Source organism: Vulpes vulpes, chromosome 13 (assembly GCF_048418805.1).
Source record: "Vulpes vulpes isolate BD-2025 chromosome 13, VulVul3, whole genome shotgun sequence".
Taxonomy (NCBI): Eukaryota; Metazoa; Chordata; class Mammalia; order Carnivora; family Canidae; genus Vulpes; species Vulpes vulpes.
The window spans coordinates 83,847,545-83,867,274 of record NC_132792.1 but is presented as its reverse complement, the minus strand read 5'-3'; the positions used below and the strand labels follow the sequence as shown (position 1 = coordinate 83,867,274).

The 19,730-nt window shown below is 39.3% G+C and overlaps 1 protein-coding gene across 3 annotated transcripts in view; it reads right to left on the bottom strand.

Moving 5' to 3' along the window:
- Positions 1-19,730, bottom strand: part of PIEZO2 (piezo type mechanosensitive ion channel component 2) — a 441,773-nt gene that overhangs the window by 9,439 nt on the left and 412,604 nt on the right. For all 3 annotated transcript variants that reach the window (XM_072734883.1, XM_072734882.1, XM_026005962.2), the window contains 9 exons: positions 17,816-17,998; positions 14,354-14,606; positions 13,067-13,199; positions 12,214-12,361; positions 11,902-12,116; positions 6,340-6,498; positions 4,264-4,411; positions 1,068-1,256; positions 672-764 (listed from right to left, as the gene is read on the bottom strand). In XM_072734883.1, coding sequence (XP_072590984.1) covers positions 672-764; positions 1,068-1,256; positions 4,264-4,411; positions 6,340-6,498; positions 11,902-12,116; positions 12,214-12,361; positions 13,067-13,199; positions 14,354-14,606; positions 17,816-17,998 — 1,521 coding nt within the window. The remainder of the gene's footprint in view (positions 1-671; positions 765-1,067; positions 1,257-4,263; positions 4,412-6,339; positions 6,499-11,901; positions 12,117-12,213; positions 12,362-13,066; positions 13,200-14,353; positions 14,607-17,815; positions 17,999-19,730) is intronic.

Sequence of the window (19,730 nt, the reverse complement as noted above, 5' to 3'; positions counted from 1 at the left end):
TTCATTTATGTTTTATCTTCAGAAATGTTCATGCCATGCACAGTCTTTGTAATGATGATTTGCATGACAAAAGAAGTTGCTTGGAAAATATTTAGATGACATGGCACATTAATAAAATGGAAAGTGGTAGCCCCCTTGTCCCATGCCAACCACCCTAGGAAAGCCCATGCCTATCAGATGCACTCAATACATTTGCCATAATTTATTCAACCAGTTTCTATTTATCAAGCCCCTCCGTTACTCCCAACTTTTATCAATACAGAGAATGCTATCACAAGCAGGTTATCTGCATAGAGCTTTTCCAGTATTTTGAATTATCCCCTTAAGATAGATTCTCAGAGTAGTCCTACCCATCAAAGGGATCAATATCTACCACAATTAAGAACATTTAAAAATATACAAGAGGATTCACATTCGTTGAGCTTACTTTACATTAAAATATCCTGAATTAAAATTTTGCTTATTGATACTTATATCCAACAATACAGACATAACGTATTATCAGATTATCAAAGTGGCCAGTGGCCAGAAATCTGCCGTGAACAACTGGTAATCCCTGAAAAGTCCTTCCCACCACCAGAGGCCATGGCAGAACTAGGAATAAAATGACAAGCAGTAAGTTCACCTAGGTAAAGGGTCTTCACAGAGATCTACTGCATGCATTTACTTACAGTGTCCCTAGAGAAAGCTTTCATAAATTTATTAAACCTTGTCTGATCCATAACTTTCAACTGGCTTTGCTGGGCACTCATTGTGAAAATAGGCTGGAAAACAAAGAAACAGTGCTGTCAACACTCGGAGGTGCGTCTCTGCATCCTGGGTTAAAAGAGAGATATTTACACAGTATATCATCCACTGAGTACCTGGTGGCAGCTGGCCTCAGAGATCTCTTTTTGAAGTGATTACTCCAGTGCCCCAAACCAGAACAGAACTATCCTTTCACTGTCTCCTGTGCCTTAGTTCATACATCATATATCTGCTGACTGGTTAAAATGCAGGGATGAATCTGGCCCACGGAGCTAACTAAGCATCCTTAGCTGATGATTGGCTAGGCACACAGCAGTTACCTGGTACCCTCCCAGGGTAATTGTGACTGAGACGTCCAGGGGCTGGTTGATGACCCCGGCCACCGATTTGATCAAGGACATGAAGAGAAGGGGAAACCACACAATGCAGATGAGCAGAACGATGATCATGCCTCCCATGCCGTACTTCACCACTTTCTTCTTCTTCTGCCCCCGAGGCTGTGGGTATCTCTGCAACAGAGGAGGCACACAGGGCTCAGGCTTCCGGCCACCAGAATGAGGCAGGGGAAGGATGCACACTTTTCCCACAGGACCTGATTGGGGCCTGATTTCTGCTCTGTCCACTCTGAAGTGGGGAGAGCAACCTGGTCCCCACTCTACAAAGTTAAGTAGTGATGTGAAGCTGTAATGAGCTCCCAACATGTCCTCACAGTGGTATCATGAGGGACCAATGGGACCTGAGAGACCTTCTCCTTGAAATTGTTGTGTGAGGGAGCACCTGGATGGTTCAGTCAGTTAAACATTTGCCATCGGCTCACATCATGATCCCAGCATCCTGGGATTGAGCCCCTGCATCAGGCTCCCTGCTCAGTGGGGACTCTGCTTCTCCCTGTCTCTTTGCCCCTCCCCCTGCTCATGCTTGAACTCCCTCTCTCTCAAATAAATAAAATATTTTTTAAAAAGGGCCAAGGGGCCTGTGTTTGTGGGCATTCATATGCCAACACTCCGGCTTTCAGGAAATTGTTCTGGCATCATAAAGTGTATTCATAAAGCCCCCGGAGCACTCTGGATAATCCCCAAGAAAAGTTACTGTTAAAAGAAGCTTACTCCTCTGCTTCACACTAGACAAGAGATTGTCCCTGATAACGTTTCAGTCTCTGGTGGGACAGAATTCACTTGGACCGTCTTGACACTTACGTCCCCGACACCTAAGCTCCTCAGGAAGCTCTACCACATGGGATTTAAAAGGCTAATAGTCTGAAATATCCACTGACTTAGCATAAGATAGAAGTATATATTTAAGTAGAGGTGATATATTAAAAAGAGGCTTCTAAAAAAAAAAAAAAAGAGGCTTCTAATTTCTTGAAGACAAAATAACAACAATAATTGTGAACCTTTCATTGGGCAGGAACGCCTAGGGTTCTAGGGCAGAGTGACATGGGCCTTCACAAGGAGGATGGGAAGTGGGTGTGAGCTTCTTGCTACGGCATTAAAAAGGTTGTAACGTGTTGGCTCTAAGGCAGTGAAAAGCTTGTAAGAGCCAACGGATGGGGCAGATGCAGCTGCCCCCATGAAAGGTGGCCCTGTATCACTGTGGGACAGTAATGTGAGCTCTGACTCAGAAACCCCCTCGTATAAGAGCTCCCCATCCATTCATCCAGAAGAAACAGCATCTCACAGTTTGCGATGGCCCTGCGGACAGGCTCTGGGTAATCTTAGGATGCCGTCCTTCCCTCTTGCTAGTCAACAGACAACCTCATTTATTTCATGGAGAAGCCAGTCTATGTGGTGTGCGTGTTCACTGCCCATCATTCTCCAGTGTCCTCTTTCTCACAGCTAACTTGTTCACCCAGGCCCCTGATTCTATGCTTTCCAGGCCCCCACCCTGACCTTCTACCTTTGGCTCTGCTGGTAAGGACTTTTGCTTTTCCTTTTCCTACTATTCTTTTCCTTAACACCCAGAGAGGTTCAGATCCTCTCCGTTCAGATCCTCTCAACTTGCCTCTCTTTTGAATTGACTCTCTCTCTGGCCTTTCTCTTACCTGTGCTTGGTCCCTCTGAAGTGGCAGCCACAGGATGACCCTGGGCAAGGCTGTCCAGTAAAGTTTAGTCCAAATTGCCCACCCACAGAACTGGGAGCAAAGAAAATGTTATTTTTAAACCACTAAGTTTGGGGAGCCTGGGTGGTCCAGTTGGTTAAGAATCTGACTCTTGGTTTCAGCTCAGGTCATGATCTCAGAGTTGTGAGATCAAACGCTGCATTGGCCTCTGTGCTGAGAATGGCGCCTGAGTTGGATTCTCTCTTTCCTTCACTCTCTTTCCCTCCCGGCTCTATCTATCTATCATCTATCTATCTATCTATCTATCTATCTATCTATCTATCTATCATCTATCTATCTCTCTATCTCACTAAGTTTCAGGTAGTTTGATCACAGCAATAGATAACTGATATGGTGACTGTTGAATGAATAGCTCCCAGAGCTGGAGGTGGACCCACACTTCCTGGCACAAATGTTCAAGGATGTGAGTACATGTCACTGTGTGTACATGGACACTTCTTGAGGCAGCCAAGCTATGATGGGGTAGCCTCAATTGCAAGAAAGTTCTTCATATGTCATTGAAACTTACCAGAACTTTTGCCCAATTGTCTTAATTCTGCTATCTTGAGTCTTAAAAATTAATTCAGACATTTCCTCTATTTCCCAGTATTTCAAATAGTTACAAATGGCTATTGTTTTTGCCTCCTTCCATATTTTTCTACTTCAGACAGAACAATTATTGGTTCTTCTTACTCTTTTCATTTGTTATGATTTCCAGACCCTTTGTCACCAAGATTGGTACCTTCAAAGTCCCTCTGGTAGAACAGCTCTCATGTTTTGGCATTTTAACAGCTTTTTACTCCTTAAAAATCAAGACAAGCTCTATGGTTTTAAGTTTCCTACCAGCCCTATCACCTTCACAAACCCCATAAACACAGATGTTAAACTTTGGAAAAATCCAACAAATAACAGTAATTCTATCCATATTTCAATCTTAATATTCAATCTAACAGGATAAGCAAATATTTGTACTTCAATTTCCTTTACACAAAGAAGTTATATCGTCCCATTGCTCATCAAAGGGTGAGTCAGAGGGTGATCCTGAGTTCAAGCCACCTGACCCCACATTCTCCACCACCCCACATTCTCTTCTGTTCCCAAATGAACCATTTAAGAATTATTGGGTCACAAAGCAATATATCATTTCTTCTTTTAAAAATAACTACAGTATACTTTGCCAAAACAGGAACACATCTGGATGCTGTTGCTGACTGAGGCAGTAGTGAGTCCAAAATCCCCAAGTCCACGGGTGGAAACCAATGGAACATTCATAGAACCTCCCAGTTTTTTGCCCCCTGCCTCCATTTATTTGGGCACAAAACTTACAGTTTCACATTAATCTCATAACCAGCTTGGATAGAAGGGAAACCAAAAGATTATATCTTTTCTTTCCTTCTTCTTCTTTTTTTTTTTCTTACTTTTTCGGACTCACGCCAACACTTCAGGATGAATATGTGAGCATAGATGTCCTCCACACAGATCCAGCTGGAGAGGCTCAAGGTTGTGTCTGTCCACACCCAGTCCATCACAGCCCTCAACTCAGTCAGAAAGGGAACGAGGCGGAACCTGCCAGAAACCGCATCTTGTTAGACAAGATTGTGAGGTGACCCTCTTCACTCTCCCAACCCCAGGAGCTCATTTAGTTTCTTATTGTTTCAGTCCTTGTGACTCAGGGAACATTCTCAGGAGACTCTTATGGGAAAATGCAACTTGGAGTTACAATCTCTTCCTATCATGAATCAATGTATAAATTAGTATTGCCAATTCCTTTTTCCATTTTTTTTCCTTTTTTTTTTTTATTATTTATGATAGTCACAGAGAGAGAGAGAGAGAGGCAGAGACACAGGCGGAGGGAGAAGCAGGCTCCATGCACCGGGAGCCCGACGTGGGATTCGATCCTGGGTCTCCAGGATCGCACCCTGGGCCAAAGGCAGGCGCCAAACCGCTGCGCCACCGAGGGATCCCATCCATTTTTTTTTTCCTTTTTGCTGGTGGTCATAAATTAGGATTTCCTTTTTAAGTAAGTTTGAAGATGTCCTCTCCACTTTCTCTTATCAAAGCTTTGTAGTTTTCATTGTCCAAATCTTTCTTTGGTTAAAGTTATGTCTAAGTAGTTCATTGTTTTTCATGCTGCCATGAATGAGATGATTTTATTTGTTTCCATGATGTTTTGCTTTTAGCCTATGGAAACACCACTGATTTCTTCATATTGATTTTACAACCTGCAACTTTACACTGAATTCATTGATTACTTCCAACAGTTTTCAGGTTGAGACTTTAGGATTTTCTATACCTTAAAATGCTATCTTCTGAAAAAAAAAACCCACAAACAAACAAAAACAAAAAGCAAAAACCAAAAAAAAAAAAAAAACCCCAACAACCATAATTTTACTATTTTAAGCATTTGCTTATGAGAATCTGTTGGCTAGAGGATTATCGAATATTGGGGTTTTGCTGTTGAATGAACTAGGAAAAGCTATATACCTGGTATGTGAAAGATGAGGGCAAATGAGAGATGTCAGAAGGAGCAAGACATAGCAGAGCCCATACCTTATAGACTCAGTAAATGGATGCCTAAGTTTAATAAAATTCTGGCTTAGCTTCTTGTATTAAGGAATGGGTTGGCCTGGGCTCCTCTTGGGTCTGGGGACTATTCCTTCTTTTTTGACTAACACAGAGCTTCTCTCAGGCTGGAAAACCTGGGTGCACCTCAGGGCCTTCAGAGCAGCTTGGGTTATCACTCAGAAATTCTCCCCTAGGCCACTCAGCTCTGCCAAGTGAACACTAGTTCCACCCCTGGAAGAAATATCAGGCCATACATAGAACAATACTAAATGACTCACTGAGCATGCTCAACACCTCTTCTGTGAGTAAGTTACCCATCCCTAAATCTAGTACAACCAAGGAGCCAGCAGTGCTGTGAGCAGCCTGGCCTTTTATGCTGTGGTATAATTTCCAGGGGAACAGAGAAGAGACACTACCAAAGAAATTCTCACACAGAAAAGCTAATATATTTCATTTGAGTAGCTAACATTATTAGTAGGTTGATGTTAGGTGGAATAAATGGCCCTCTCCAATGGAGGAAATCATTGTAAACACAAAATCCTAAAAGTATTTTGAAATAGCCCAGGTTCCAAATTTCTGTTCCACTGAGCCCAGAAATATATTAATACCTAAGGATCATGTATCCCTATTTTTCATTCTGAAATATTACCATAGTAACTATGCAGGATAGGACAATAGAGAATGATGATTCTAGATAATGATTCTAGAACAATATACTGGCAAGGTATGTGGCAACTAACTACTTTCTACACATACAAAGATATTTAAAGAGGCATATCCATCTTTTTCCAGACATCCTAAGAGTTCCATGACGATCTATATTGCTACATCAATGTTCTGCACCTTCCTGTTTCTTCCCAAGGAACCAAAATGCCTTTCTATTGCCAGTCATTCCTCTGTGACTGTGACAATACAGAGTCTTTCCTTACCCTTGAAACAAGAAGAGGTTGACATAATTGTAGCTCTTGGTGAGGAAATTTCCTAGAACTCGTGTTGGGTAGCCACAACGGATTTGGTAGGCAGACAACCCGAAGTAAACACATTTCACAAAGTACCAAAGCTGAGCAACCAGGTTCTGGCTGAACTTCCTAAAATGTAAAAAAACAGAAAAGTAAAATATTGGAATATTCTTCTGGCACAAAATGACATCAGTTTAGGATTAAAAAAAAAAAAAAAAAAAAAGCTTAAGTGTCCCTCTGCCACTTAGAGTCAATTCAGTCAGTTGTAAGAATCCTCTACATAGATCACCTTAAAGGCAAACAAAGTAGGTTAGGAAAATCTAATAATTAAAAACAAATTTATAAATGGTGTCTTCAACGTGTTAGTGCATTATTCAGTTACTTAGTCTATAATTAAACTAATTTATTTTAAAGCAAATCTACGAATTATCATTTTCTCCCAACGTGGAAAATGCTGCTAACATGATTCAAATTAAAGCTCATAAAAAAAGCATTTTTTTTTGTTTACTTTAAATGATACATAATTTGGAAGATGTAGAAGAGTTTTGAGAAGTGAGTTCCCTGCTTCCCTTGATTTTTTTTTCTATACATCTATAAAGATAGGTCATGGATTAACAGTTTCACAACCCAGATTTTGGTTCCAGTTGTGTTAACAAGCTATAGAGTTTGTTCCTCAAGATATCATGCTCAAGACATTCATGTCTTTATTTGAAGATTTTCCCTGCCTTTGAAAAATATATGATTCTATAATCTAACATTCTTTCCTTAATGATGTCTTCAGTAATAGAGATGGTAGTCCTTTCTCCTGGTGAATAATTAATGAAGAGACCCATAGTGCTATACAGTTCATAAATGCTAGCATAAGTTTGAGGGAAAACTTGGTGGAACTATATTTCACGCCAGAAAAAAATCTGGAACACATTTTCAAAGGATGGTGAGCCACAGGACCATTTTTAACTTTGTATAAATGCAGAATTCTGTGAGAATCTTAAACATGGTCAACACATTTTTAAAAGGAAATAAAAAATAAGACTTTTGACTCAGCAAGACCTAGGTATCATTTTCCCTGGATTTAAAATTAAGAACAATACTTAGTTTCTTATACATGAAGTGTGTTACTCTTTATGTTTCAGAATTGTCTCTTAATATTTATTTTTGATATTAGAAGAAGTTGTGGTTTTTTTGTTTGTTTGTTTTTAACTGAAAATAGCTATTTAGTTGGCCAGATCTAAGAACCAGCCAGGAACACATGGGCCTTTGTGTCTCAGGGGCATAAGGATCTATGTAGATCTCAATAACCAGAAATCTCAAAAATATTGCTTATTAGTGCCTCTGCTGTAGAGAAACCAGCTTCAGTATTTCAGGTCCTAATAAATTAAATATACTTGACCATCACTTAGCACTTGACAAGTTATTTATAACTATATCAGACATTTTACAGAGAATCCATAGCAACTATTCCTCCTACCCCTTTCTAGGGGCTGTCTCCATTGGTACAGTAGTAGTAGGAATGAGCAGTCTTTTAGCTCTTCACGGAAATGCCTTTGGATTTTACAGATAATTTATACAAAAACTGCACAAAGAAAAATTCGACATCTATCAAAATTATAATCAAAGACATAAAACTGTTGTTTTTCTAGCCCTAATTAAAGGAACTACTCATTGTTTGATGACAATTGTTGAATGTTAAGTGTTGAATCACTAAATTGTATACCTGAAATTAATATTACACTCTTTGTTAACTAACTGGAATTTAAATAAAAACGTAAAAACAAACAAACAAACATTTCCCTTCCTACAACCTTAAAGTGAATCAACTTGGAATAAGAAATAGTTAATCTGCTAATCTGTTAATAGTTAATCTGATTACTTCATCCTGTGAAATCTAATTAGGGACATTAAGGTTGTCCTATAATGGAAGACCTTTTTCTTTGGTCGTCTCTCCATGTTTTATTACTTGAGGATGGAGTCAGACCTTACTCATGTCTCCGTCCCCCACAGTATCTGCCACACAGTTCTTTGTAGACTATATCAACCACTGAACGTTTGTGGACTAAATCATATGCATATACACAGAAAAAGCCATTTATCAGGTTAATTATTCAAAATACTGGAGTGTCCTGATGCTCAGTATTATAACCAGTAGCCATAATTTTTCTCTGTAAAGTTTAAAACTCCTAATCTGTTCCTCCCCTTATTCTTTTCCTGTTTTGAAAAGGATTTAGACAATATGATGATTAATGAGTGTTTTATTTTGCACAATAAGGAATTTAAGTTTTCAGGAACAATATCTGAAAGAGAAAAAATGAATTTGGGATGTCAACAAGTAATGGCAGCATGGCTTGAAATGTCATGAAATTATGCTGTCACTGACATGCTGGTAATGAAGACTCAAGGTTCAACAATTCTAACATCTTGAATTAAACATCCAAAAATAAAGATAGGGTTATTCATTGCATTAGGAACGGCCATTTAGGTGGGGCTTAAAAGTGAGATCCAATGAGATAAAAATGATCTCTGAGTCCATTAAAAAAAATATTTATAGCAGCTTTATTTGTTTTTTTTTCTTTTTAATTTTTTTTAATTTATTTATGATAGTCACACAGAGAGAGAGAGGCAGAGACACAGGCAGAGGGAGAAGCAGGCTCCATGCACCGGGAGCCCGACATGGGATTCGATCCTGGGTCTCCAGGATCACACCCTGGGCCAAAGGCAGGCGCCAAACCGCTGTGCCACCCAGGGATCCCAGCAGCTTTATTTGTAATTGCCAAAGAAGTAGAAACAACCCAAATGTCCTTCAACTTTTCTATGCTTAAACACTCTTTGGTACATTTATACAATAGGATACTACCAACTAACAAAAAATATTTAAGTAGTGACACATGCAACAACATAGATTAATATTAAATACATAATGCCAAGTGAAAAGAGCCAGCCTCAAAAGCCACAGAATGTGTGATTCCATTTATACGACATTCTGGGAAAGGCAAAATAGTAGGAACAGAAAATGGATGTGCCAGGAGCTAGAGGTGAGGGAGAAGGATCCTATAAAGGGCACAGGAAAGTTTTTGGATGATGGAACTATTCAATATATTTTTAAGTTTTTATCATTTTTTATTTTTTTTTGTTTTTTCTTTAAAAGATTTAATTTATTTATTTGAGAGAGAGCGATAATGAGAGCAAGCATTAGCAGAGAGTAGGGGCAGAGGCAGAAGCAGATGCCTGCTGAGGAGGGAGCCCGATGCGAGGCTCAGTCCCAGATCTCAACACTCACTACCATGGGTGTTAAATGTGATTTATTTCTGAGTTGATATATATAGAAATATTTATAGAGAAAAATCACATTTATTCTAAAGACTAATGAATGAGATCTACAATGTTTTCATGAGCAAATTCTAGTATTTTTACAAAAAGTTTGCCTTAATCTGAATTATTTTCTATCAGCCAAGCTATCTTTATTCTCCCCATACACAGTATGGTGTGAAAGACTTACTGGGCTATTGGTAGTCTTCTGGGTAACAATCCTTTCTTTACTTAGTTCTACTTCAGACTCATGGAAAATTATCCTAATTCCATTTTTCCTTTTAAAATATTTGCATTGTCACTAAAATCAAAAAATCAGAGCCTAACCATTTAGGCAAGAGCAGACAGGTAGCTCTAGCATTGTCAGAAGATGTTTGGATATCCTCATTAGAAATGATATTTAAATCAAGTTATGAATCACATAAATGAAAGAAGTTTTCATTACTTTCTAATCACACTTTGTAAAAGCATTTGCCAGCCTGATATTAATGTTATTAATGAAGTTTGGCCAGGAATGGCCTTTGAGGTATGATAAAAGGATCAATTTTATTGTTAAACATGAAGACTTTTAATGATATGTTTAGTTTTTTAAAGATTTTATTTATTTATTCATGAGAGGCATATATATATAGAGAGAGGCAGAGACACAGGCAGAGAGAGAGAGAAGCAGGCTCCATGCAGAGAGCCCGATGCGGGACACGATCCTGGGACTCCAGGATCATGCCCTAGGCTGAAGGCAGATGCTCAACTGCTGAGCCACCCAGGCATCCCTAATGATATGTTCATTTAAAAGATCATTCCTATTACATTATATGGGTGCCTCCATGTCCCCGAGTGCTGACCCTTTGCTCACATAATCCCCCATTTATAGAAGTCCTCTCTTATTTCTCTTCTATCCATTGACCCATTTATTTGTTCATGCATTAAGCACCAACTTGGCCTCAAGCAGTGTTTGGGTGGAGGCACCCCAGGAAATCTAAAGAGTGAGGAGGAGGAGTGGTTCGGAGGCAGGACAGAAGAGCAGTGGACAAGGTCCTCTGAGGTGTGGAAGGACACGGTGCTCTTGGGGAACTGAAGAGGGTCAATATAGCTAGGGCTTAGAGTTGCAGGAGACAGACTGAAAGGCAGCAGCCAGCCATGTCCAAGGATGTCACCAGCCCTTTCCTCATGGAACTTTAGGCTGCTCTTTTTAGGTCACCCCACCTCCCACCCCATCTCCAGCGCATCTTAACCAGCAGCAGTGGCTATATTAACAACAACAGCATCATGGCGTCATGGGGCCGAATGCTTCCGTCCTCTCTTCTCCCCCCACCAGGCACTTTCCAAACATTGTCACATTAAACAAAACTAGCCTATGTGGCAGACACTACTGTCATCTGCGGCCCACCACCCCTCTATATTTTCTTCTATTAAATGGTCTCCATTTTTTTGCATCTGTTTTTCATATGAAATAGTCTGGTATCCTCTCATCCTCTTCATAATCCCGTAAGGCCATGCTCCAGTTCATCTTTGTCTCATTGTAGAGACAATCACAATGGAAGGACCATAGTTTTCTCAGATCACTAAGGCTATCACTCCTTTCATTCTGAAAAACCTACTTCTACAAATACACATGGATATGCAATGAAAATGTTTTTGAGGAACCGACTCACATTTTGGATCACACCAAATTTACTATTGATAAAGATCTTTAACTTTTTTATTTTTATTTTTTAAGATTATATTTATGTATTCAATATATATATTGAATATATATAGAAATATATATAATATTGAATAATTGAAATAATAAATATAATATAATATAAATATAATAAATAATATATTGAAAAATATACTGAATAAATATAATCTTTATATATATAATCTATATCTATATCTATAAGTATCTATATATATATATATATATATATATAGAGAGAGAGGAAGAGAGAGAGAGAGAAAGAGAGAGAGAAGGAGGCAGAGACACAGGCAGAGGGAGAAGCAGGCTCCATGCAGGGAGCCTGATGTGGGACTCGATCCTGAGACTCCAGGATCATGCCCTGGGCCAAAGGCAGGCACTGAACTGCTGAACCACCCAGGGATCCCCTAACTTTTTTAACCCATGGTGCCCTTCTCCCATGCTTCCATCTGTACCTGGTGATTCTGCTGTGGTCATGCATATGGGACAGTAATCTTCTGGAGCATATTTGCATTAAAGTGGGCACATGTCTCCAGCCTCCAACTTACCTCTCAGTCACACCAGGCAAGATGAAGAACATCCAGAAGTGAATTCCAAACACGAGAATGACCTGAAAAATGACCTTTCCCAATACAGTCTTCCTGAGGTATAGTGCTCGGTCCACCACCATGGTTCCAAACTGAATGAGGACCATCACCAAAAAAGGCCCAGGAACCTGGTCCTCTGACAGGGAAGAAGTGATGTCTGCTGCTGCTGAGTGTTTCTGGGAAGGAAACAATAGGTTCAGGCACGAGTGGCACTTCACAAGATAACATCACTCTTACTCATTGGATGTGCAGTGGCCTCTGCCCCCAACCTACCCCAAAGGCCCAGAAGCCAAAGACGATGATGACAAAGTCAACAGTGTCGGCCAGGAACATGAGCACATACACGTCGGTCACAGCACTGTAGTCTGGGTGGATGAGGTCGTAGAAGAACTGTCTGATGGGCACATATATTTGCAGAGTCCTGCAAAACAGAGACCCCCAGCACTTGCTTCAGGAGGGGCAAGATGGGAGGAATGATCAGATGCTGCCATCATTCCATTCCTCTGCATCCCTCTTTCCAAGTAGGTCACACCTCTCTTGTCAGACTCAGCAGAGTCCAGTAGGGTAGCTCCTGCTCTAACAGAGTGTAGACAAATTCATTGCCAAGGAAGGCACTGTGGCCCTTTTTGCCCATGAGACCACAGGCCTCTTCTCTTGCTTGAAGCATAGCAGAGCTGTCTAAAGTCCCAGAAATGAGAGGTTGGGCAGAATGGGTGAGGAGGGTCAAAGTGTACAAACTTCCAGTTATAAAACAAGTTATCCCAGGGATGTAATGCACAGCATGGTAACTGCAGTTAATCCTATACTGTACATTAATCTTATTCTCATTATAAGAAAACAATTTTGTAACTATATGTGGTGACGAATGTTAACTAGACTATTGTGGTGATCATTCCTCAACATATGCATGTATCGAATCATTATGTTATATACCTGAACTAAACCTAATTTTATATGTCAATGATATGGAACAATATGATAATGGGTCATTTTCTTGTACCTTAAGCAGATGATGTTTGCTATATGAGAAGTATCTGCTCTTTGCCCCTGGTTTATATGAAACAACTGATACCAGCTACCTGGTCCTAAAATAAAACACACCACTCAAGTGTCTTCATGCACTCACTTCTTTATGGTAAATGCTTTTGCTTTGATTAAATGTTCTTGAAGCTTTTCCATATAAAGTTCCCTTTTACTTTTCTGCTTGATGCTTAAAACACTGCTTCCTTTTTGGCTGCTGTTTCGGGTGCTTGTGCTGCCTAGAAATAAAAAGAAACCAAGATGTCCTGAGTTACAGTTTGTTGACATAAATACTGCAGAGGCCCCTTGGAATCCCCATGGCAGTGGGATGGCTTGAAATGGTGAGTATACACAGGTGCCTGTAAGGACAGTGACTGAGGATTTGGGATGTGCAGTTTCTTTCCTTCTTTCTTTATTTTTTTTAAGAGGTTTTATTTGTTTATTCATGAGAGACACAGAGAAAGGCAGAGACATTGGCAGAGGGAGAAGCAGGCTCCCCATAGGGAGCCCGATGTGGGACTTGAATCCAGGACCCTGGGATCACAACCTGAGCCAAAGGTAGACACTCAACCGCTGAGTCACCCAGGGGTCCCTGGAATCTGCAGTTTCATCTCTGCCTCCACAGTAAAATGCATCTGGGGCTTCTACACCCAACATTGGTTCTTTCTAGGGTTGTTATGAAAGAGGAAGAAAGAGACTATAAGAACAGTTTTTATAGTGCCACTGGGGCCTCAGGTTGTGGGGCTTCCAGATTGGGTCCATGGCCCCTGCCTTTTTCATGTCCAGATTTCTCTAACTGTAAAATGAATATTGGATGACTGCTGATGTGTGCCTGAAAAATGCATCCCAAGGATGAATACACAGGTGTTTGGAAAGCTTCAGGCAGGATCACTATAAATACAAAAGCCCAATTTCTGCAAGAATGACAACTGTGGAGCTATTCATCTGCTGATGATACTTACTAGTTAGTATGAAATGAACAACCAGGTTAGGGTATAAATAAATGGTTTTACTAAAAATTCCCTTGATTAAATCTTAAAAAATAGTGATTTATAGCATTCTGGTTACCCCCAGCAGAATCTCTGGATATGACTTAAAAACTAGCTTGTGCCCACATAGGCAATATGCTAGCCATTTTTCACAATCACCTGAAATCCTTGCCCTGGGAAGGAATTGGACATTTTGAAGAATGAGGTGACTGCCCCAGCTCACACTGCTGAGTCAGGATCTCAACCCAGGTCTGTCTGATTTCAAAATACTTTCTTCTCATATCACATCTCTCTCTTTGACAGCACAAAATAAACACCTCTGGCCAAGACCCAGACCCCGTGGCATCAGAACAACCAGAAAACTCAGGAGTTATTCCAGATTGAGGATATCATGCAACAGATACCTCTTTTGGACCTATTGGAAGAAAAGCTGGATCTGGGGGATATCTGGGAGCTGCTTCCCGATCGCTTCCTCCGGATGGCGGTGGACTGCTCAGGGAAGGACACGTGCACTGACTCTGCGGACGCGGCCAGGTTGATGGATTTCAGAGAATCGGAGGAGGCCCTCCTGCCACGACTGAGGGAGAGCTCATCATCTGACTCTTCTTTGTCTGTGCCACTGTCAGCGATGTCATCTTCATCCCACAAACCATGGCACTGAGAAAGCAGAACAGACAATTCAGGTGGTCGTTTCTGGTGACAGAGCCACTATTCTGCTCTCTGGCATCACATCCCCCATGATTAGAAAGCCAAAAGTGAAATATGGTGACTAGAGTTGGTGACACTGTATTATATAACTGACATTTGCTAAGAGTTAGAATTTAAATGTTCTCACCGAAAAAAGAAAATAAAAAGGAAAAGAACACAGATACCTATGGAAGGTGATGGGTACTAACGAACTCTATCGAGGGAATCCTTTCATGGTATCTATGTAAATCACATCACCATGATGTACACTTTAAATATACTATAATTTTTTGTCATTCATACTGCAGTAGAGCAGAGAAAATGTTAGAAAACCGATGGATTCTAGAAAAGCTTATTATCTAGATGTTTATGATGGTCCCATTAGAGTGGGTATAGGTGAGTGCAGTTCATTTGAGTTTGGTTAATTAATTGACATGGAAGTAGATGAAGTTTGGCAGATGGAGTAAAAGTGAAATTATAATCACTTGATTTGTTATTGAGTGAAAGTACTTTCTAGAACATATTTCTCTGTGCTTACAAGTAGCATTTTAAATATCAACGGGTGAATGTAGCCCCAGCACCCCATGCTTACCAAGTGTCTATACTTAAATACTGATGCTGTCCCTCCCTCAACCTACACAGTAAGATGTGAACCCTCAGATCACTCATGGCTGAGTCAGGAACAGAGCTGCAAATGCTTTACTCGAAAAATCTGGGTCCACATATGAGACAGAGATTGTGATGCACTCTGCAGAGTTTGGATTTTGCTTTAGAGAAATGGGCAAAAGGAGCTGGTAAGACAGAGAGGAAGACGGCTAGCCGAGGAGGCTGAGAAAAACCAAGGACCCTGCTGGTGCGAGATGCTACCTAGAGAGCAAATGCCCCTTACAATGACCTTGCTGCTACTGCTCGAAGGTCCCCAGTGAGCCTACTGCCTCCTGAGTTCCTAGACTGCTAGGCTATGTATTTATTCCCCAGGACCTCACCCAGTCCTCCCTCTGACATGAGCTATAGAGAATAAGAGCCCCAGGCCAATTTACTAAAATTCAGTTTGTCGAAAAACAACTTGGAGAATGATCAATTCACTAAAAGACAAAGTCACCTAATTTACAGATTATTCATAAATATAAATAGATATATTATTTCTAAAAGATATTCAGTGGATGCTATTCTTATAAACATAACAAACTTTCTAGATTTTCATAATGGGATTTTTAAATTTGTATCTATTTCATCTATTTCTTTTAAATCACTTTTTCTTTTAAATCATTTTAAACGTTTTTCCCTCTTTTGCCAACATTTGAAGATACTTAGATTCCTTTACTATTTTCCATGGTAGCATATTTGTTAGTGAATTCTTCCAATTATTTATAAACATTTCTAGCAATTCATACCAAATAAGATAGTTTTAAGCACTTCTGAAATTTCCATAGTTTGAGTTGTTTGGTTTCCATAGTAGCATTGTTTAAGAGGTTTCCACAGCTGTAGGGTAGTTTTGTCTTCTTATGAAATATCTGTCATTCCAAAAACTATTTAATATCATTAGCCAAAATTCCAGCACAGTAGTACCTCAAATACATTCATCATACATACAAAATTTTCTAAGAAGAAATCACTGAAAGTATATCAATATGAAACACCAAAATTTTGTTTACTATATGCTTTACATTTTTTTTTAAAGAGTGAGCAGTAGGAGAGGGGCAGTGGAGGAGAGAGAGAATCTTAAGCAAGATCCATGCCCAGTGCAGAGCCTGATGCAGGGCTCGATCTCACAACCCTGAGATCATAACCAAAGCTGAAACCAAGAGTTGGACACTTAACCAACGGAGCCATCTAGGCACCCCTGCAATTTTTTAAGTGATGCACAAAAGGGTATAACAAGTTGCCAGAGAGTTCTAAAGTGACCAAATTTATATAATCATGTATTTTTAAAAAAATAATTGAGGTATAATTGATATACAACAGAATACCACCATGTCTTAAATGCAGAAATTTAAACTTCAATTTCTAGAACTAAGAAAATGCTGTTAATACATTTGTTAATATATTCATAACAAGAGTTAGTAAATTGTATGAATTCAGGTAATTTATCAGAAGAATTGGAAAATTCAGGCAAATTCGATTTTGGCCAACTGGTTTCCTTGGAAAGCATACCTTTGCCAACCCACTACACCCCTGAGACCCAGGTAAGGTGATCCCTGAGTGGAGGGTTAGGGACTTGCACATTTTGTAAGGTGATGAAGATCCTGACCAAGCTATATGCAGAGGAAGCCCAGTTTGAAATAGCACAATGAATAGGACAGAGTTGAACACACTGTTACATATGTATGTGTTTGTGTGTGTGTATTATGTCAGCTTGTTCTAAAGAGGAACTTTAATAAAGATACCACTTGATACAATGAATATAAAATATTTTATAAAAGGAGGTCATTTTAAAATAAGAGATGGAAGTCTCAATTGGCACATTGATACATGAAATGTATATTATACAGCAATTTCCAGTTTTTAGAGATGAGTAGCATATTTGCAAGATTAGCCTTTAGTTCACAGTGTACAAGAACAAAAACCCATATTGGTTTTCAGAGGTAATGACAATAGTTACTGAACCTGAGATAGGCCATCCTGTAGATAGGTCTTCTCAGAGTGATGTAATGAACGGCTTTCTCAACAGTAAGCTTACAAGAAGCCCAGCCCTGGGCTTCACTTAGCCATTTAATGTATGGTCTCTCACTAAAGCTAATAGGTTCATGACAAGAAATATCCAACAAAAGCAATTCTTCTAAAAGAAAATAGGCAGAAGTTGGAACTGAGATGAGAGGCAATATGATCCACCCCAAATTGTAACTCTCTGGTATTCTGGCTTAAACAAGGAGCAGAATTTAGTGTACACCATCCAAGAAATTACCACAAATATGGATTAAGCATGATATGTTCATAATAGAGGTAGAAATATTAGGGAATTTTCTCACAGATGTTATAAGTTCCATTACTGAGCACATAGTGTTAGAGAAAACATCCACTAAATGAACAGAACTGTTAAAAAAAGAAAAAGAACATACAAGTAGATTCAGTCATTGGCCTCCTGGCCTCATCACCAATCCTAATGTTCAGCTTCTCTAGGAATATCACAGGTGGCTGCAATTATAAACATGTGCTCATTAGGTGTTAATGTACCATACCTTTAAAATTGATCGATGGAAGAAAAGAGCCAGGAGCTGAATGAGATCATAAAGGACATAACCTTCTTTCTTTTCCACTCCTATGATATTGGGTGGGTGGTAAGGCTTATCTTTGTTCAATTCCACATTCTTGTTCCAGGGAAAAAACCCAAATTGGAAAAAATACTTGACCACAATTGCCACCTACACATGGATGGTGGAAATTAAAAAAAAAAAAAAAAAAAAAACTCCTTTTAAGAATGGTTATATATGAAAAACAGTGATAAAAAAATTTAAAAAAATGATCATTTCATAGTTTGGGTGATAATTATGAATACAACTATGTAGAATAATAACATTATGATTCTCACATTAACTTTAGACCAAGAGTAATATTTTACTTTCACTAGTGCCTCTGATTGCAGATATACATGAGGGCCCGTCAGGTTACTCATGACACCTACTTAAATGATTTTCTCTATTTTTGAGGACTTGGATAATCTATACTGATATAATAATTCAGTTACTAAAATATGGTAATGGGGAAAAACTTGAACAAAAATAAGTTTATATTTTACACATTGCTTTAATTTATAATCTTTCTGAGAATTTTAGTCATTTTTGATGCCTATTTTCACTTTCTTCTGACCTCTCTCTTCCCACCATTTTATTGTTCCCTGGAATTTCTCCTCAAGAAGAAATAAAAGTAGTAAAACAAAGACTTTCCAGTTGTGGTGACTAGTTCAGGGTATAAATGTTATAGAGAGGAATTTTGTGGCAAAGACATGTGAGAGAACTGATGCTCTTTATTTAAGCATCCCTCTAAAATTTGTGTCACCAGAGATTAATTGAAACATATGCAATTCATCAATAAAAATATTTTTAAAAGTCCTCTTTTGTCCTAGAGTCTCATTTTATCTCTTCTCCTGTCTCTTTCCTTCTTACAGTCAGCTTCTGTAAAGAACACTCCTGTGTTCCTTATCATGATGAGCAGCACCACCACATACTGGATGCCAGAGCAGAAACCTGAAGCTCATCTTTGCCTTTCCCCTTCTCACTCACACCCCAAACTGTTTTAGTCACTTACTAAATTGTCTCATTTACCCACTCATCTTCAATATTATCGCCGTTGGGTCAGTTCACAGTCTATGAACTCTCACCAAGACACTTTAAAACAGTTTCCTAGCTGGTGTCATCTTTCATTTTGTGTAAAATCTTGCTAAAGACAAACATGACTGAGACCTGCCTCTGTTCAAATGCTTCCATGTCAAGAGGAGAAAGTCCTGAGCATAAACCCTGTTGACATTCCCAAGAGCCTGCTAATGTGCTATCCACTCACAGCCACTGGAAGCCACCTGTCATTCTTGGCACATGACACAGTGTCTTATGTCTTTGTTTCTTTGCATAGGTTATTCCCAATGACTTGCAGCTCCCTTTGCTTTCTATCCTTTGGTGACCTTACAATCATCTCTAAGACTCAGGTCTAAGATGTTCTTCACTGAGAAGTTGCTATGCCTGTCTCCACTGCACTCAGGCTGCATGAGGCACAGTATCCATCTTTCTTACATACTCTAAGGCAGTCTTGTGTCCTGTTATAGAGCAGTTATTTGCTTACAATGATGTTTGCCACATTGGTCTGTGAGGCATTGAGAAACAGAAAAACAACTTAAAAAAAAAAGACTTATTGTCCTCTTCTTATGCCTAGAACAATTCTAGGGTTTTGGCACATAGTCTAAGTTGTACAGTGAATTAAAATCAACTTAATTTTCCACTTCCTCACTCCTCAGTGTCACAGAGAAAATCGAGAACCCAGTTTAACTTAATTAGGAAGATTTTACTTTATGATCAAAGTGACATATAAGCAGACCTTGTTCCCTTTTCTAAATTGTTAGCACCTGCTCTTATTTTACTTCTAGGTTGGAAACTCCTTCACAAG